The sequence below is a fragment of the Halichoeres trimaculatus genome, unplaced genomic scaffold (genome assembly GCF_033239565.1).
Source record: "Halichoeres trimaculatus isolate MK-OKI-2021-1 unplaced genomic scaffold, fHalTri1.1 fHalTri1_scaffold_10, whole genome shotgun sequence".
Classification (NCBI taxonomy): Eukaryota; Metazoa; Chordata; class Actinopteri; order Labriformes; family Labridae; genus Halichoeres; species Halichoeres trimaculatus.
The window spans coordinates 34,561,213-34,580,041 of record NW_027437187.1 but is presented as its reverse complement, the minus strand read 5'-3'; the positions used below and the strand labels follow the sequence as shown (position 1 = coordinate 34,580,041).

General features: G+C 38.8%; 1 protein-coding gene across 1 annotated transcript in view; it reads left to right on the top strand.

Annotated features, from left to right (window-relative positions):
* cftr (CF transmembrane conductance regulator) overlaps positions 1 to 14,143 on the top strand; it is a 52,487-nt gene extending 38,344 nt beyond the window's left edge. The window contains exons 19-27 of the mRNA XM_074677558.1: positions 105 to 255; positions 4,180 to 4,407; positions 5,132 to 5,232; positions 6,948 to 7,178; positions 9,129 to 9,284; positions 10,833 to 10,922; positions 11,004 to 11,176; positions 11,476 to 11,581; positions 13,911 to 14,143. Of these exons, the coding sequence (XP_074533659.1) occupies positions 105 to 255; positions 4,180 to 4,407; positions 5,132 to 5,232; positions 6,948 to 7,178; positions 9,129 to 9,284; positions 10,833 to 10,922; positions 11,004 to 11,176; positions 11,476 to 11,581; positions 13,911 to 14,126 (1,452 nt within the window). The 3' untranslated portion in view covers positions 14,127 to 14,143. The remainder of the gene's footprint in view (positions 1 to 104; positions 256 to 4,179; positions 4,408 to 5,131; positions 5,233 to 6,947; positions 7,179 to 9,128; positions 9,285 to 10,832; positions 10,923 to 11,003; positions 11,177 to 11,475; positions 11,582 to 13,910) is intronic.
* The last annotated feature ends 4,686 nt before the right edge of the window (positions 14,144 to 18,829 follow it).

The following is an 18,829-nucleotide window of genomic DNA, read 5'->3' as shown; positions in this document are numbered from 1 at the left end:
GTCTGGACAAGTCCAGAAAAAAGTAGGATTTTAGGATTTTAAAACATCAAAATGACACCTCATTTCTAAACTCCCCGTTCCTGCCTTTTGTTCCCCACCTCAAGCTGACGCTGATTGTCACAGGCGCCATTTTCACCGTGTCCATCATGCGTCCTTACATCTTCATCGCTGCCATCCCATTGGCTGTCATCTTCGTCATCCTCAGAAAGTACTTCCTACGGACTGGACAACAGCTCAAGCTGCTGGAGGCTGAAGGTGAGACACAACAAACCAGAGGAGGAATCTGTAATCTGTGCCTCTGTTTGTCAAATGTACACTGCAAAAAAACTGAAATCTGATCAAGTGTTTTTGTCTTATCTTCAGTAAAAATTGTCTTGTTACACTGGATATGAGCCATATTCAACTGATCAGTCCAGAAAAATGTTGTTTCAGGTTATTTAAAGACAAAAATGAGGTCTGAATTGCTTGTAATAAGTAAAAAAAAAATCTGCCAATGGAACAAGAGAAATTACCTTGAAAATTTGCTTAAAACTAGAATAATGTCATACTACAAGAAACTTTTCTCTTGTTTCGTTGTCAGATTTTTTCTACTTGTTACAAGCAATTCAGACCTCATTTTTGTCTTTAAACAGCTTGAAATAAGACATTTTTCTGGACTGTTCAGGTGAATGTGGCTCATATTTAGTCTAAAAAGACATTTTTTTGCTGAAAATAAGACAAAAACACTTGATAAGATTTCAGTTTTTGCATTGTAAACACCTGCTTTCACATGCTCATATTTTTTATGCTCTTCTGGCCGCATTGTGACTGGCAGGAATTAAATTACCCTTTTGACCTGAATATAAAGCCACGTTTCCACCTAGCAGTCCTGTTTGGTTCGTCTCAGTACGGCACACTTTTTGAGGCGTTTCCACTGACTTATCCTGGGACTGATCCCCAAATAACTGAGACGAGCCGTCCCACTTTTGGGACCCTTTCGTATGGATGCCAGACTGAACTGATCCACTCTCGCAAGGTGAAGCTCCAACACAGCAGACCATTGATTGGTTGGTAGAATCGTCACTCCCTGTGCGCCAGCGGTAATAAAGAACAACACAAATCCTATTTGCTATTTGCTATTGTTCAACAGATGCAGCTATCGGCATCCACCTTACGTGCTGCCTGCCCCAAGGGGGCACGGTTTGCTGTGAAAAGGCAAACGGGATCAGGCTTAACCATACCAAACCGTGACAAGCCGTCCTGAACTGAACCGGACTGCTTGGTGGAAACGTGATCTGTCAAACAGAGCAGAGACGCACTGACAGGAAATGACTAATGGAGAAGTGCAGTGATTGTCCCGAGTAAAGCGGACCAAAAGTTTGGCAAGTTAACAGACAACTGAGGGGGACCTGTCTCAGACTTTCAATAAAAAGTAGTAACAAAGTAAGTTTTGGTTATTCTTTTTTCTGAAGATTGGTCTTAACAAGAGGGGAGTCGTCTTGTAATTGGGGTTGTCCCTTATTTGGGTCACTACGGTAATATCTGGCAAATATCCAGCTGAGTTAAAAGTGAAAACGTGCTAGGAAAGCCTTTAAGAGTGATCAGGAGAAGGGAAACACGTGGGGAGGCGCCATCGCTGTCATAACTACCTGTCAGAAGCAGAGCTGGTAGATGGCTGAGGTCCAGGAGGGCAAAAGGTCACGATGAAGAACAAAAACATAAGGTCAGAGGACAGGGTGGAGGGGCTGCCTCACAGGACAGTTCCTCTACAACTGGACAGTTTCAGGAAGTCAGGCAGGGGAAATAACAGATGATATCCACCAATCATCAAAGAGAAGGTACCCTGTCATAAGACTGAAGCTGTGTCTGAAAGTTAGGAAACAATTGTTTTAGCTTTCTATTATTCCCCCCTGGTGAGAGCTTATTATGAGTGATGTGCTGCTGAGTCGCTCGTCTGCAGACGCTCCTGAAAGTTTACAGCAGTTAAATTCTTCCTCTTCTTTCTGCAACCCAAAGTATCTGCAGGTTTTGAAGTGTTTTGAAAAGCTATCCGATGAAGTTTGGGATCTTTCCTCACATGTGAGCGTCGTAGCTCTAGAAACGAGGTCAGTGGACTGCTGACGAACATGCTCCTGTGTGTTTTGGACGCCCCTGTTATGAAAACGATCCTCTCACTGACCGTACATTTCATGATGACGGCGAGGTTTCCGGAGCTGCTGAAAGCACGATGGGGTCAGAGAGATGAGCCGGGCTGGGATTTCCTTCGACCCCATCCTGGAGTACGAGCCGCTCGTCAGACAAACTGCTGTGGATGTTCTGTGCATTAGTCACTCGTATGTTTTGTAGAAATCCTCTGCAGTATGTAAGCATTGTTCCATTTACATCACAAAGACATACCTTAGATGCTTTCCCATTACGGGATGTGTTTAAGCAGAATCACTGAATCATTTCCTGAATTATTTATTGAGGGTTACCCCAGCATGATTCAGCTCAGCGGGGCTGACAGTGCCACACGGTGTCTCACTGCTGCCCCACAGCAGTTAAGTCCAGAAACTGTTACAACACCAAAGCATCAACATCCAGGCAGAGGAGGGGGTTGAGGCAGACACAGACACTAACACACATGCATAGAGTCCCATAGGAGACAGTTAAGCAGGATTATTTCTGTAAAAGTTGACATTTTATCTCTGTAAGAAAATCCTGCAAACTCTCTTGAATTTTACTCTGCAAACTAAAAAACACAAGCCTTATTACAAACCTCAACTTTGTTCATACCCAGATCCCTCAGCTCCTATCCTGATTAAACAATTAATAAGCAGACTAATTAGTTATTTAAATGTATGCGCATCAGGTTGATCACTGTTAATTCATTCAGAAGTCTGTTTGATATAAAATGAACAGTTTTTAAAATGAAAAAGATTTTTAATCCCACTCTTAGAGGTGGAGGGGATGTCTGCCTCCTGAACCCTGAGAAAAGGAGCCTAATAACCAAAGACCCCACCTCTCATACTACTTTTAGACAACAAGCAGGGTGCATGCTGGGAACTCAGACCTGGAGTAAAGTCATTCCAGAGTCACAAAATCTACTTTATCTTCACAATCAAGACAGAAAAAGTGTATAAAAATTCCATACATTATCTAAACTTGAATTTTTTGTGTGATTATAAAATAATACTTTTGATGTCTTCTGTTTTTTTATTCTAAATACATTGATGACATCTATTAATATTTATTCTTAATACATTTGATTTTAAAAAAAAGAAAAATTTGCAAAGAAATTTATTTTATCATTTTATTATTAACATTATTTATTTTGTTATTCTAAATTTATTTTATTTTATATTTGATTTCCAATTTAATTGATTTTGTTTTTATTTTTATTTCAATTTATTTTACTATATTTCTATTTTTTCTTTCAATTTTAAATTTATTTTGTTTTTATTTCTTATTTCAATTTATTTTATTTTTATTTTTATTTTTTTATTTTAATTGATAAAATTTCAATAAGTTTCAAAATTAATTTTAAAAAAATAATTAGAAATGTGCAAACATTTTCAAAGTTTTGAAATTTCAAAAATTTGCTACAATATTTTTAATTTGCCCCAAAAAATGTTATTTCAAAATTTTTTAAAATTTTCCAAAAATTGTAAACATTTCCTAATTTGCTTTTTTTTTTCAAAAAAGGAATTGAAATAATTTGCAAAATATGCAGAATTTTAATTTATTTGCAAAAATTTGCAAAATGTTTTCAAAAAATTTGATTTATTTTCTAAATTAAAAAGAATGTCAAAACATTTAAACAAAAAAAAAGCAAAAATCAAAAAAGAAAAATTGAAGCTTCATAGCAAGATGCAATGCATATTTGGTTAAACAAAATGTTAATGCATGATTTTATTTTGTGTCAATGTCCTTAGTCATCAGTACCCTCTGGAAGAAAAACATAAAAAAATATTTATTTTGATAATGATTATTTTTAAGCTGCTGCAAAGGATTAAAGAGCCACATGAGCCCAGAGCCGCAGGTTGAGGACCCTCGGTCTCGACAGATAATACGGCACTATGAGCTCTGTAAGACAGGATGGTGCATTACTAGTGAGAACATATTGTTTCATTTACATTGGTTGACCTACTTCCACAACATTTATTGAGCTTTAACCTGAATTATTTCCTCCATTAACCAGCTCCTCTTCTCCTCCTGCAGCTCGTAGCCCCATCTTCTCCCACCTCATCATCTCCCTGAAGGGCCTGTGGACTATCAGAGCCTTTGGGCGCCAGACCTACTTCGAAACTCTCTTCCACAAGGCGTTGAACACACACACAGCCGCCTGGTTCCACTACCTGTGCACGCTGCGATGGTTCCTCTTCAGATGTGACATGATCTTTGTGCTGTTCTTCACTGCTGCTGCTTTCATCGCCGTAGGAACCAATCGTGAGTGAAGAGATCTTGATAAAGGATGCGTTTCAAACAGTAAACAGATTTGATTAATACATCAGGCAGACTTTATTTAAGATTTATGCAAACAACAGAAGTATTTGTTGAAAACTGACCCTTAAATGCTTTTAATGAAAATCAAACATGGGAGTAAAATGACAGATCATCTTCCTAATGAGCTGAAACTGCAGGTGCTTTCATTGCAAATGGTGTGGAGCCTCCGAGGGAACGAAAGCTGCAGCTGCAGGAGTTTGCACACAACAGAGGATGGAAGGAACAATGTGAAATTCCATGGAGTTAGTCAGAAAATACTTTATTATTATTTTGCTTTCAGTCCATGGCGTGAAGAAGCCTCAATCTTATCTGTGCGCTCCAGAGTGCAGAGTCAGATATCAGGATCACAACGCAGCGAGCAGAAAGCGCTGCCACCGGATGAAGCCTCATGTACAGAAGGAAGCATGTGTGTGTGTTTGATTAAAGAATGGGAAACACAAACACACACACACAAAGACATACAAACATGTGTTGCTGCGTCATTGTCTGTGTTTACACTGAGCCTGGATTAAAGGGTCATTTCGCAGATCATTAGCTGCCAATAGAGCCAGAAACAGAGCTGGAATACCTGAGTGTTGTTCTGACATCAGAGAGAGCAGCTGTGATTGGACGATGCTGATAAATGTGTGTGTGTGTGTGTGTGTGTGTGTGTGTGTGTGTTTTTCAGAGGACAAACCAGGGGAGATTGGCATCATCGTGGCCCTGGCCATGCTCATCTTGGGGACCTTCCAGTGGGCTGTGATCACCAGCATCACTGTGGACGGACTGGTACGATGTTCACACACACACAGACAGTCTTCTCTTTTCAAAGACTTTAAAGCGTGTGAGCATGTAGTATCGCTTGTATCCTTAACACTTTGACTCCTGATATCATTATGTATGAACGAACACTGCTCTGAGTCCCTCCAAATGTTTCCACCGATGCTTGAAGAGAGCGTTTAAACATCCTGTCTAAAGCACAGGTGTGTTTAGTCGCTTTATCAGTTTTGTGAGAAAGTATGTGGGCCTTTTGTTGCTCAGTGAGTTCTTTTTGTTGTACTTTAAAGGTGCAGTGTGTGCTTTTCAGGAACCTTTAGAAAAATAGACACACTTAGGATGGATTTGTGCAGTTAGGAGCCATAGAATAGAATAGAACTTTATTGTCATTGTAACAAGTACAACGAACTTGAAGTCACAGCAGCAATCAAGAAAAGAAAAGTAAGAAAGTGTATAGAAAGTGTAAAATGCTCCATAAGAAAATAGATGCTGACAGCTTGTCCATCATTGTCCAGTCAGCCAGCCTCCACCTCCACAGGGTCCAGGACTGAGCTTCTTCAGCAGTCTGTTCAGTCTCTGTCTCCTGGATCCTGTCTGCTCACAGCAGGTGAAGCTCTTCCAATGTGGTGTTGGTGTCTGTTGTTAGCTCTGTTAGCCATGTCTGTGAATAGCATGGTGCAACTCTGCCTTCTGGTATTCCCTCTGTTGCTGGGTTAGCACTGCTAGCTTGTCCCTCTTTTTGGAGATAGATCTTACGTTTCCAATAACGATGGATGGAAGGACAGGTCCATGTTGTCACTTTTTAACTCACACCTGAGAACCAGCACGTCGTCCTCACCTCCTTCTCCTCACCTTGTGGGAAACATCTGTCCTTGCACCAGTTAGCATTGACATGCTTCAGGCCGCTAACAGCTGAGCTCACATGTAAACAATGCAGCCATGGTTACATGTAGGATCTCCAGACAAACACAGGAGAAAAACTGGTAAAAATATCACTGAAGCCACAGAAAATTGGTGTCCACGACCAACAAATGAGCCATACAAAGTAATGATCCACTCCAAATACAAAGATGACGAAAAAGACATGAAAAAATAACAAGAAACAGACAAAGAAGAGAGAGCTGCTGCAAAAGGCAGCCATAGCCAACAGGGCGGCGCCTCACAACCAATGAGCTGAAAAATCAAGACAGTGCTCGATTTCTTGTCATATTTGCTGTAGCATAGCCTCAACAATGGTGTCAGCAATGGGAGACCTGAAATACACAAATGATTAAAACTTTGATAACTACTGAGAGCAAAGAACAAATCTGATTCCGAGATCTCATCAACTGCCTTTGAAATATGTATTTGAAATGTAAAGAAACTTCATGGACCAAAAATTCCGCACCAGTTCTAAGTCAGCCGCTTGCTGCTAGCTGAGGCAACCTACGGCTTCTTCTTATTGGTTACTGACTTCTGATACAAACATGTTGTGGTCAAGTTAACGTTAAACCGTCCTTCTTCATATCATCACCATCGCTCACAGGTTAAATTTCTTACGAGAGACCGGTAACCTAAAGTTTGTCTCCCCAGCTCTGCTGCTGTCACGAGGGTTGATGGACAGAATCCAGAATGAAAATAATAATATTGAATCAGAAAGCTAGCAGATGCTAAGATTTTAGCATTGTTTACCGATATGATGCTAACAGAAACCACAGCTCTCCTCACCTTTTCTCTCCTCCCCTCAGATGCGTTCAGTTGATCGAGTGTTTAAGTTCATCGACCTCCCGTCAGAGGAGCCACTGCCGAAGAAATCTGGGGGTAAAGGCGGTCCTGACCTGGTCATCGACAACCCACACGCCCACGACTGCTGGCCCAACCGGGGACAGATGGACGTCCAGGGTCTGACAGTGAAATACACGGAGGCTGGACGGTCTGTCCTCAGCGATATCTCTTTCTCCGTGGAGGGAGGACAGAGTGTAAGTCCTGGGCTGTCAGTGTACGATGGTTTAAACATGGTTTATCTTGTTTCTCACACAAACTGTCTTAGATCAGAACTAACCTAGCAATGACACCAACATAAAACAAATCGAGTCCGGCTTTCTTGGGGGTAAAAATCATTGGTTTTGTCAGTGGAGTCTGATAAGATTGGAATGAGTGATACAAAAACTGTCTGGGATCTTTTGTCGCTCAGTTTAACAACAATTTTTAAAAGCTGTGACTGAGTCTGTTTGTGTGTTTACTGTCGGCATTACCTGCTTTTAGATTTTAGCGATGTACTGCTGCTTTTCAGTTTTCTTTCAGCAAGATCCTAAAATATAAAAAAATAGTCCCAGGTATAAAAATCCTAGTATTACCCCATCAAGTTCAACTTATAGACCAGAGGTCTGCAACCTTTACTTTAATAGGAGCCATTTAGCCTCAGCTCACCTGGATTAAAGTTGTTCTAGAGACACAAAATTTATCTACACATTAAAGACTATGAAGTGTATAAAATTCTCTGCATAGATAAATTCAATGAATACTTAATAAAACTAGGTTTACAAATTTATAAAATTGTTCATGTAAAGTCTTAATTTTTTTTAAAGATTTGTAAATATGGTACAAAAAAAAAAAAAAGTTTGAAATTTGAAAAATTGCAAAAATGGTAAAAAAAAAAAAAAAGTGAAATAAAAAAAAAAATTGCCAAAAATTGCAAAAAAGGAATTTCAAAAATATGCAGAGAATTACAAAATTTTAAGGTTGACTAAATTTGCAAATATTTCAATATATTTGTCAGAAAAAACTTCAAAAAATCAAAAATCTTGTTTTTAAAAAAAAGAATTGCAAGAATTTTCGAAGAAATTTAATAAAAAAAAATCTCAAAAAATTAAAATAAAAAAATAGTTTTTTAAAACTTACAAAATTCCAATAATTTTGAAATGCCAAAATCTGAAACACTTTCAAACTATTGTAAAATCTCAAAAAATGCAAAAAATGTTTAAAAAAAATGAAATTTTATCTCTTTGCAAAAATTCCAACATTTTTTAGGAACACTGAAAATTGATAACATATATTGATTATACTGCTCAACTCATTTTTTTTCATTGTTTGCTAACGTCTTTTGGTGTATTTAGCATGTATATTACGTCAGTTAAATGAATCCATCCACACAGAATTAAAATCTGTATTTTCTTCCAGATTAGTCTTTTTGTAGATGTAGTTATCTTCCCAGGGCTGTAAAACTTGAGGTTAGCCACAGGTGCATGGAAAGTTGGTGGGCTGTTGATGTTGTAGGAGGTGAAGTAGAGCGGTGGCAGGCTTTATTGACAGATGGGATGAAGATTTAGTTCAAATAAATGTTAACACAGGATTTTATTTAGTGTCAGTGTCTTTAATCATCAACACCCTCTGTAAGAAAAATAGAAATCTTTTTTTTCAATAATATTTTTTTAAAGCTACAAGGAGCCACTGCAAAGGAGTCAAAGAGCCACAGGTTGAAGACCCTTGTTATAGACTCTGTATCTGGATTATTTGTCGTTTCATGCTCCTAACCCGGGCAGGAAAGCTCTGGCAGCCCTAAACAAAAGGCCTGAGTCTTGGTTTTAGTCTCCAGTGTAGCTCTTTCTCCCTTTCTCTGCTCCTGGCTGTGGATGACTTGGTTTGAGCTCCTGGTAATGAATCCTGGAGGACAGCAGAGCTCGATAAGTGTCTGTGCTTTAACTTCATCCCATTAGCTTCTCTACAGCTGCTAATGAATGGGCTAAATGATGGGATAAAGTTTGGATAGAGAGCTCTTAAAGTCTTAATTAGCTGAAGGTGTGATGCAAGATGTCCGTTGTTTAATTTAACACATACAGCACACTGTGTCTGCATGCAGTACTCTGTTAGATACATCCAAACAACAGATATTCAGCTGGTGTAAACATGTTTCACATGTGTTTGTGCAGATCGGTCTGCTGGGTCGGACAGGCTCAGGGAAGAGCACCCTGCTCTCCGCTCTTCTGCGACTCGCGTCCACTGATGGAGAAATCCTGATTGATGGCGTCTCCTGGAGCTCCGTGTCTCTGCACACCTGGAGGAAGGCGTTTGGAGTGGTGCCACAGGTACGTCCAAAACTGCTAAGACACTTTTTTCACCTTCAGATGTGGGAAGGTTGCTGGTTTCAATCACTCTTTACAAAAGATATAGTTTAATAGAATAAGAACATATAAACATGCACTCTATGCAATGGAGATGAGAAAGGAGGAACGATAACTCTGAACTTGTAAGTACGTTGGGTAGAAGCTAATTAAAGCAGTGATTTTGTTGATGTTGCTGTTGTATCAGACTGATGAAATAAAACTATAATAGAGGGATTATCAGTCTATTTACTTTCACAGGAGACATTTTGCCTCAGCTCACATGAATTGAAATAGGTCTGAAGCCACAAAATCTATTTAATCTTTACAGTAAAGGCTACAAAGTGCAGAAAATTCTATTCAGTTGAAATGTAATGGATGATTATCTAAACAATACGTTTTTTTTTTTACATTTATGAATCTGTACATGATTTCATAGTTTTTTTATTTTTAATGAAATTGCAAAAAATTAAAAAAAAAAAAAAAAAAAAACTCTTTTTTTTAATTAAAAAAATATGGAACTCATTAAATTGGCAAAGTTTTCAAAAATTTTAGAAATTTTCAAAACTTAAATAAAATAGATATCAAAATTAGTATATAAGCAAAAGCTTAAAAAATTACAATTTTAAAATTTGCTAATATTAACGAATTGAAAAAAAAACATGCAAATATTTAAACAAAAAAATGGAATTTCCAAAAAACACTAATTTAATTTTTTTTTTTTGTAAATTTAAAACATTTCCAAAATCATCATAAATTTGCAAAAGTTAAAATATGATTACCAACAAGTTACCATGTTGGTAGTTGAATTATCTTGTGTCAGTCTCTTGAATCTTTTATACTCTTTGTAAGAAAAATTAAAAAAATCTTAATTCCAATAATATTTTTTTTAAAGCTACAAGGAGCCACTGCAAAGGACTCAAAGAGCCACATGAGCCTCCAGAGCCGCAGGTTGAAGACCCATGGTCTACATTATCATAAAGATGCGCACACATTTTGACTGCAGAAGCAGCATTTAGCTTCATTCATTTAGATTAGTTAGTGTTTTTTAAACACTAAATTCAACCTGTTAGCAGCATCAAAACGTACGGTTGTTCTGTGCTCAGTTTTTAGAAACGATACTTTACAACAGAGGCAACGTCCATCAAGTTTTGGCCGTCATAGAGCAACTGGTGTTTTGGAGTTAATAGCGACCATGCTAACTGGTGACTCTCAGTCGACAGAATCAGTGGTTAACGGCTGAGGGTCACCAGTTAACAAGGTCACACTTTACACTGAAACACCAGCGACATCTGTCTGTCTTTACCCAGCCTCAGTTAAACAGGTTTGACTGCAAACAAGCAATATTAACTGCTGATATTCTAAATACAGATTTTATTTTTCTTATTTAATGAAAAAGCATCCATCAAAGTGATGATATTTGTGGATTTTTCGGTGGTTGACTCCCATTATACTCCGTGGTACCTCTGCACTCTAGTTGCGCGCACATCTGCCATTGTTGATAAATCTATTTCTCCATTCTGTTTCGAACAGAGAGTCTTCATTCTAACTGGAACGTTCCGGATGAACTTGGACCCTCATGGACGTCACAGTGACGAGGAGCTGTGGAGGGTGGCTGAAGAGGTGAGACTCTCCTTTAACTTCTTCTTTTTAGACACTTTTATAAAACATAAAGAGGAATGACACTTTTGTTTTTGTCTTCAGGTGGGCTTAAAGTCGGTCATCGAGCAGTTCCCGGACAAACTGGACTTCCAGCTGGAGGACGGAGGAAACGTGTTGAGCAACGGACACAAACAGCTGCTGTGTCTGGCTCGCTCCATCCTCAGCAAGGCTCGCATCCTGCTGCTGGACGAACCCTCCGCCTACCTCGACCCCATGTCAGTATCAGCCCCCAGGTCACCCCGTGTGCATGTGGGGACAATCTGAAGCACTTAGAGTTAATGTGTGTGTGGGTGTGTGTGTGTGAGCAGTGGTTGTAATGAAGCCTGTAATGATCTCATTTAACGCTGCCTGCTGCCTCTTTCATCTACGCCTTAACAGGAGCAGATCTGCTGAGCTAATGTTTGAGAGGCTGTGAGAGACACCCTTTGATGATGATGATGATGATGATGATGATGATGATGATGATGATGATGATGATGATAATGATGAAGGTTGTGTGTCTGTGTGTGAGCAGAACGTTACAGGTCCTGAGGAAGACGCTGAAGCAGGCGTTCTCCGGCTGCACCGTGATCCTCTCGGAGCACAGAGTGGAGCCGCTGCTGGAGTGTCAGTCCTTCCTGGTGAGTCTGGATCAAACTTTGGGGTCTGGATGTCCGCAGTTTTTCTTTCTTTTAAGGTTTGTTATTAACATCCAAACACTCAGGAGTTTGTGAAGCAGAAGCTCACAGTTCAGCCCCTCATGCTGTGGAGGAGCTGACTTTGTGTAGTAACAAACAGCTGACGTGACAGCGGCATGAGGGAGGTGACCTCAGGGTCACAGCAGAACGTGAAGCTGCAACCAGGACCATGACTAAAGGGTGTACACTGAAAAAAAAAAAAATCTTATTAAGTGTTTTTGTCTTATTTTCAGTAGAAAATGACGTTTTAAGCTTAATATGAGCCACATTCACCTGACCAGTCCAGAAAAATGTCATATTTCAAGATATTTCAAGACAGAAACGAGGTCTGAATCACCTTTTCAAACTAATTTTACCTCATTTCTGTCTTTATATAACTTAAAACAAGACATTTTTGCTTAAAATAAGGAAAAAAACACTTGATAAGATTTCAGTTTTTTGCACTGTAGTCTAGGACATAAAGATAAAGGAGGACACGGATCTGATTTATTCTCAGCAGAAATGTATTACACAGGAAACAAAGCATGAAATGAGCGGTGGTTTCTCTGAATTTGTCTCAAAAAGGGCGCTCCAGCTCATTTTTTACATTGAACCTTTTACAACCTACGTCATGATAAAGACCTGCATCCAATTGTTCCAGAGTTTTCCAAACTTTAGATAAAAACTTTGAGGCATTAATTTGTTTGGTTCCTCCACAGAAATGATAAAATCCAGGAATGGGCTCAAGTTCTGCTGAGTTCTGACCATAGACTGTAAAATAAAATGAGGCCGCCACAAAAAATTGCCCCCCCCCTGGTGGCTGGCTGCAGTATAGGTCAAAAAATCCATCTCCCCAGTCATTCCAGATGGGCTGTGGTCAAACTTTAAAAAATTAATTCACCTCGTAAAAATGTTTCTCATGTCTGATTGTTGTGGTGATTTGAAGATATTTGCGTTTATTGATGATTGACAGCTGACGTTCTTGTGTATTTTTTTCGGGAATTGTAAAAAAAGTTTGACCACAGCCCATCAGGAATGACAGGGGAGATGGAGTTTTCGACCTATACTGCAGCCAGCCACCAGGGGGAGCAGTTTTTGTGGAGACCTCACTTCGAACCAAGCAAGCGGACGTTTTTTTTTACAGTCTATGGTTTGAGTCTCTGAGCATTATTGTAAACAGTCACATCAAATTCAGTTTCATTTATAAAGCACTGTTCATGCAAACAAGCAGCTCAGAGTGCTTTATATAAAAGAAACAGATGAAACATTAAATCCCAAAAAATGAAAAAATGTTTGGAAAAATAAACTAAAACCAGTGAATAGTTTGAAAATATTTGATAAATACACAAAAAAATAGATAAATGTATAATAAGATTAAATGTTTAAAATGAAGGTTAGGTGTAGGAAAATGGCTCTTAAGTATTTTTTTTAAAATTGATTTTAATGTTTTTTTGACAAAACTAAGAAAGATTAACAAAACCTATCAAAAAGAGTAGACAGCAAAAAAAAACATGTATATTTATACACTGAACCCAAATAAATCCCACATTTTAAAATAAAGTCTCTCATAGAGAAAAGAAAAGAAAAAAAGTAAAAAAAATAAAATAAAATAAAAGTACTCACTGCATATGTGATCATCACATCACATAAGAAAAAAAAAATATGACCGTCAGTAATGAATATATAAATAATAGTAAATAATAATAATAATTAAAGTTTTTAAATTACTTTACACCTCTGCCTTTTTATTTCCTTTTTAAAGAAAATGATTCTTTCACATCAGACGTCTGCAGTTTCATACTGTTGATATAACAACCGAGGACAATACATCCTGTACCACACACACACACACACACACACACACACACACACACTCACACACACACACACACACACACACACACACACACACACACACACACACACACACACAGGGCTGGGTGTGTTTGTGGTTGTAAAGTGGACCTAATGTAGCTCAGCTCTGAGAGGAAGGTTCACTTTGTTCTGTCCAAAAACACAAACTACAGAGAAACCCCTACACATTGACACACACACACACACTGACACACACACCAAACGAGCACACACTTAAACACACTGTTCCTTTATCTCCTTTAGATACAGAGTGTGTGTGTCATGCTTCTAGAGGTTTCTCTGGCTGCTCCTGTTGGAGGATCATTTCTTTTCACTGAGGAAGTTTCAGCTTCCTCGTGTTGATTCAGAAACATCAGGCGATGAAAACACACTCGGCGCCCAGTGAACAAACCTCTTCTCTCCTCTTTCCTCTCTGCAGATGATCGAGGGCAGCTCCATGAAAAGCTATGACAGCATCCAGAAGCTTCTGAACGAGACCAGTCACCTGAAACAGGCCATGAGCCCCGCTGACAAGCTCCGCCTCTTCCCCAACCTGCACCGCCTCAACTCCAGCAAGAGGGCGCCGCCGCCCACCGCCAAGATCTCGTCTCTGCCGGAGGAAGCCGAGGACGAAGTCCAGGACACTCGCCTTTAACCGGCCAGACACACACACACACAGAAACACACACAGATACATACATTAACCTGAAACACGCAGACAAAAGCAGCGAACCTCTGTTTCCATCCTGGTGTTGAAGGACTCAGCAGGATGATTCAGTCGACTCTAACCGTTCAGAAACAGCACGCTTCTCTGCTGCTCTGTCCTTTTTTTAGAAGAAATTTACCCAAATAGACGAGTTGTGGGAGATGTTTTACAACGCTTGTACAAAAAAGTCATTTCTACAAAAGAGTTTTTTCCAAATCAGTTAGCAAAAAGCCCTGTTTGGAAACATTTAAATTAAAATCGGAGGTCTGCACACCCTGAAACTATTCATGTTGTAAATGTGAATCTAATTAATTTCAGAAATGATAAGTAAGAAGGTAAACGTGCTGCAGATCAGACCTGACACAGTCATGGAAGATTAAATCCTCCATGAAACACCAAAAAACTCAAATCTGGTACAGTTTTTTTCTGATTTTGAATAAAAGTTTTCTTATCAAACTTAATATGAGCCACATTCAGCATACAAGGCCAGAAAAAAAGGTCAAATTTCAAGAAATTCAAACCCAAACTGACGCCTGACTGTTGACTGTTTTCACATGAGAAACTTTTTCTTTTACCCATAGAAAGAAATGTTCTTCCTCCTGTGTTTTGTTACATAATAAGTCACAGTCAGCCTCAAATCTTTAAAAAAATTCTTACTTAAAAGAAGTAACTTTGGGCACTTTTCTTACTGGCACAGGAACATTTCACTCACAAAACAAATTATCACTTTTTTAGAGTACAGTAATGTTTGTCAAATTTTTAATTAAAAACTGCACCTGCTGCATTTGGTTGTATTCAACATAAAGCCAGACAGGAATGTAAGAGTAAAGGCTGCTAAAGGTTCTAAAATGATGAACATATTTCTTAAGTTTATTTGAGGATGGGCCAGGAATTAATCCACAAGAGATGAAGCCAACAAGAAATGTTGGAGTAAGCCGACGATGTGTGTTTCTTCCCCCATGAAACAAGTAGAGAAAATTAACTGTTTTAGTTTCTAGATGTAAGGATAATGTCTTGGGCCAAGTCCAGACCAAGCAGCAACCTCCAGTCTAAGAATCTGAGACAATGCTGAAGTGCTAAAATCTGCTGTTTCTCGAGTGTCCACTTGAGGCTGGCTTCAGAAGTACAGGAAGTCACAAACACACCAAGACAAAAAAAGCTGTTTTCTAAGCAGAAATTAACCTATTTACAGCCTGGTTCAAAAAACGTCTCCTGTCTGAGTCGCTAATTTTACTAACAGCACTCACTGTACGGGGGGGTGAATTGTTTTCTAACTCAGCGGTTCAGAGGGTTATTGAGATCACGAGTTCACCCAATCAGAGGCACAGCTCAGGGTCACATGACCGACAGGCGCCCTATAGCTGTATGCGAAGCCCTTGCCACTACCAATATGGCTGTGATAGCCGATCTGCTTCGTTTTCTGTTTCAGAAACAGACGGGTGACGTCGGGAAGACTACGTCTATATTTTATACAGTCTATGGTCCACACGTAGCCAGGTATTTGGGACACTGCATATGTTTTTAAACGTTTATGCCTTGAGATTTTTGAAAACTGGTTTCATGGTTTCGTGTAGACGCCAGGAAACAGAGTTTTTGGTTCTCAAAAGCCACAGCTGTATGGTAGGGGCTCATTCTGATTGGCTGGCACGGGTTTTACATCATACACTAGCAAATATGAGTTTGGCGTGCCTCCAGCTGCACTTTTCAGTGGATTTGCTTGCTGTGTGTGGACGAAAGTATTTCTAAAAACAAATGAAGGTGAGAGGATATTGGTCTTTAAAAAAAAGCTGGCTCCATCTGTTCATTCCTTAATTGAAAAAATCTAAAAAGAAGTCATTTTTGTCCTTTTAATATCTTGAAATCAGACATTTTTCAAGACCTGTCAGGTGAAAGTGGCACAGATTAAGTCTCAAAAGACAGTTTGTTCTAAAAATGAGACGTTAACACTTCCTTAGATTTCAGTTTTTACCGTGTGATTCCTGATCCATGAACTGAGAAGATTGTTCACTTTGGAAATGATCCACCGTGCAGATTTTCTTAGCAAATTAATGTTAAATGTTAGAATTCTAAAACTCTTATTAATCAGGTAATTTTATAAACACAGAAATAGATAAGAAAAGATTTGATCCTCTAAGGTGTAGATGTCAGAGCTCTGCAGATGTGCAGACTTCTGCAGCAGCGTCGAGCACAACTCTCAAGTTTCTTCTGAGTGTCTTTGGTCAGACCGTTTGTCTGCACACACACATTAACACACACATTAACACACTCACACACACATGCACATATTTAATGGGACAGTGGAGGTGTTTGTGGACACTTTGAACAGTAATGACTCAGATATTTGTATTTTCTGTCTGAATGCACTTTAGAGACAGCCTGAGGTACTCATCAGCTTCCAAAGCGAGGAAAAGTCAAACGTTGGTTTAATGCTGTACAGTTTCTTCTCAATACGACAGAGTTTAAGTTTAGTTTCCTCATAACAAATGATGCTTTTTTTACTCTAATCTGTTTCTGCCTCTTGATGAATTATAGAAAACGATAGTTCATCAAAAAAAATCTCTTCAGGAAGTCTGTTTTTTCTTTTCCTCCCTAAGAAACTGGAACATCTGAACTCTGATTAACTCTATCGTCTTTGGTTGAGGGAAGAGTGTGTTGCTTCTTTCGTTCTGAATTTGTAAAGCAGCGATGCAGAAATTCAAGGTACTGTGGCGAAAGGCCTCGATATCTTCACTGTGATGAATTTTTTTACAAAGTAAATTAAGAACAAAGCTGTTTCTAACTCATAGGAAGGGACCGAACGTCCAAAATATGTATAAATGTATTTGTTCAATCAACTATATTTCCAGTAAAAATAAGATTTTGAGAATTTCAGTGTCACCGTGTCACTTTTTTGTTCTACTTTTTGTTTCTTTATCCGATTTTGAGTCTGTAAAGGTAGGGTCTGCAGAATTTTTGGTTATTTGTTGGTTAAATAATATTCAAACTGGGCTCCTCCTTCTTGGCTCAGTGCCAGCTGCAGCACACACCCACAGACTCCAACCATGACTACGTGAACACACTCTCTAGCCCAGCAACCACCTGTAGCATTGTGTTTCTACCTGGGAGAGACTTGAGAGCAGTGCACCTGACTTGGCATGTTAGCACAAGCTAATTACAAACCTGGCTAGCTGAAAGCTAACTCCCATCGCTCTTCATCTCGTGCTGCTCTCCAAGTTCCTGAAAGCGAGTGAAAGTTGATATTTGAAAGCTTCATCTGTTTGTTTCATTTCACTTTAGTTGTGTTTTTCTTCCTCTGTGCTACTTTCATTATTGTAGCTACTCTGATTAGCTTCTTCCATTCGCCACCGTCAACATGTGAAGTCACATGAACACTTGTCACACTGTGATTGGCTGGGCTGAGTATTGGCAAGTTCCGTTTGATATGCATCACGATATTTGGGTCACAATACGCTAGTATCACATTGTGATATTCTTCACACTTGACTTATAAAAAATAGGGATTATGTTTATATTAATCAAAAGATTACTCAAAATTAAAAGTACCATGGAAACCATTGGTATTTATGGTATACTGACTCTCTCAGTACAACAAAAACCCCGCATTATCAAATTTAAAAATTAAAAATTTTGAATAAACTTTGAGATGAAATTTTTTATGCAATCTCTTGTCAACATACAGGGTAGTAGCTCTTGGGCGCCACCTACTGCGGTGGAAGTTCGGAAGTTGTGATTTACTTCCAAATCAGCTAAAATGTGATTTCTTTTTTTTTACAAAAAATATCAATACAGAGAGTTGAAGTGGTAAAAGTATAACGATATATTGCTGTATCGCAAGGGATGGGTGAGTACTGGTATCGGTATCAGGTTTTGGGCAGGTACAAGCCTTTTTTTAAGGTATCTGTACTCATGAAGGCTGTTGATACCAGCAGCTGATACTCAAAGCAAAAAAATCTTACGTTGAGTAAGTCCTCCTCACCAGTAGTTGCCGCTACTTGCTGCAGTGCAAGACCATGAAAATACGCATCAAGTCCTGTGTAGACTAGATGAATGAACCAGTGAGAGTTAACAGTAAAACTTTTTTAGTTTTTACTTTAGTTTATTTTGAAAAAATCTTGAACTGTGACAGTGTTTTTATTATTGTTTTAATTTATTGTTTGTAAACTCAGAACGTTGTTTGTGTTTTATTTTGGATTTAATAGCAGAGTTATTGTGCTGTCTTGGTTCAAAATGATGTGTCACTGTGAAATTAAATTTCATGTACTTTTTATATAAAAAAGTACTCTTCATATTGGTACTGGGTATCAGTGAGTACTCATGAGGGAGTACTCTTACTGGTAATGGCTTGAAAAAAACTGGTATTGAACATTCCTAGATGTTACTCTCCTCCCAGAAACGTCCGGATACAACCAAAACATCAACATCCAGGAGGAGGAGGGGGGTTGAGGCTGACGCTGACACTGACACACATGTAAAGAGGCCAAGAAGAGACAAAATTGAGCAGGATTTTTCCTGTAAAAGTTGACTTTTTTATTTTAAGAAAATCCTGCAGACTCTGCCTTTAAAGTAGAGCAACAGTTCGACTTCACTCATTCAAATGTCATGTTTTGAGATTCACAGCACTGAAGAAGGAAACAGGAAGTCAGAATGGGATT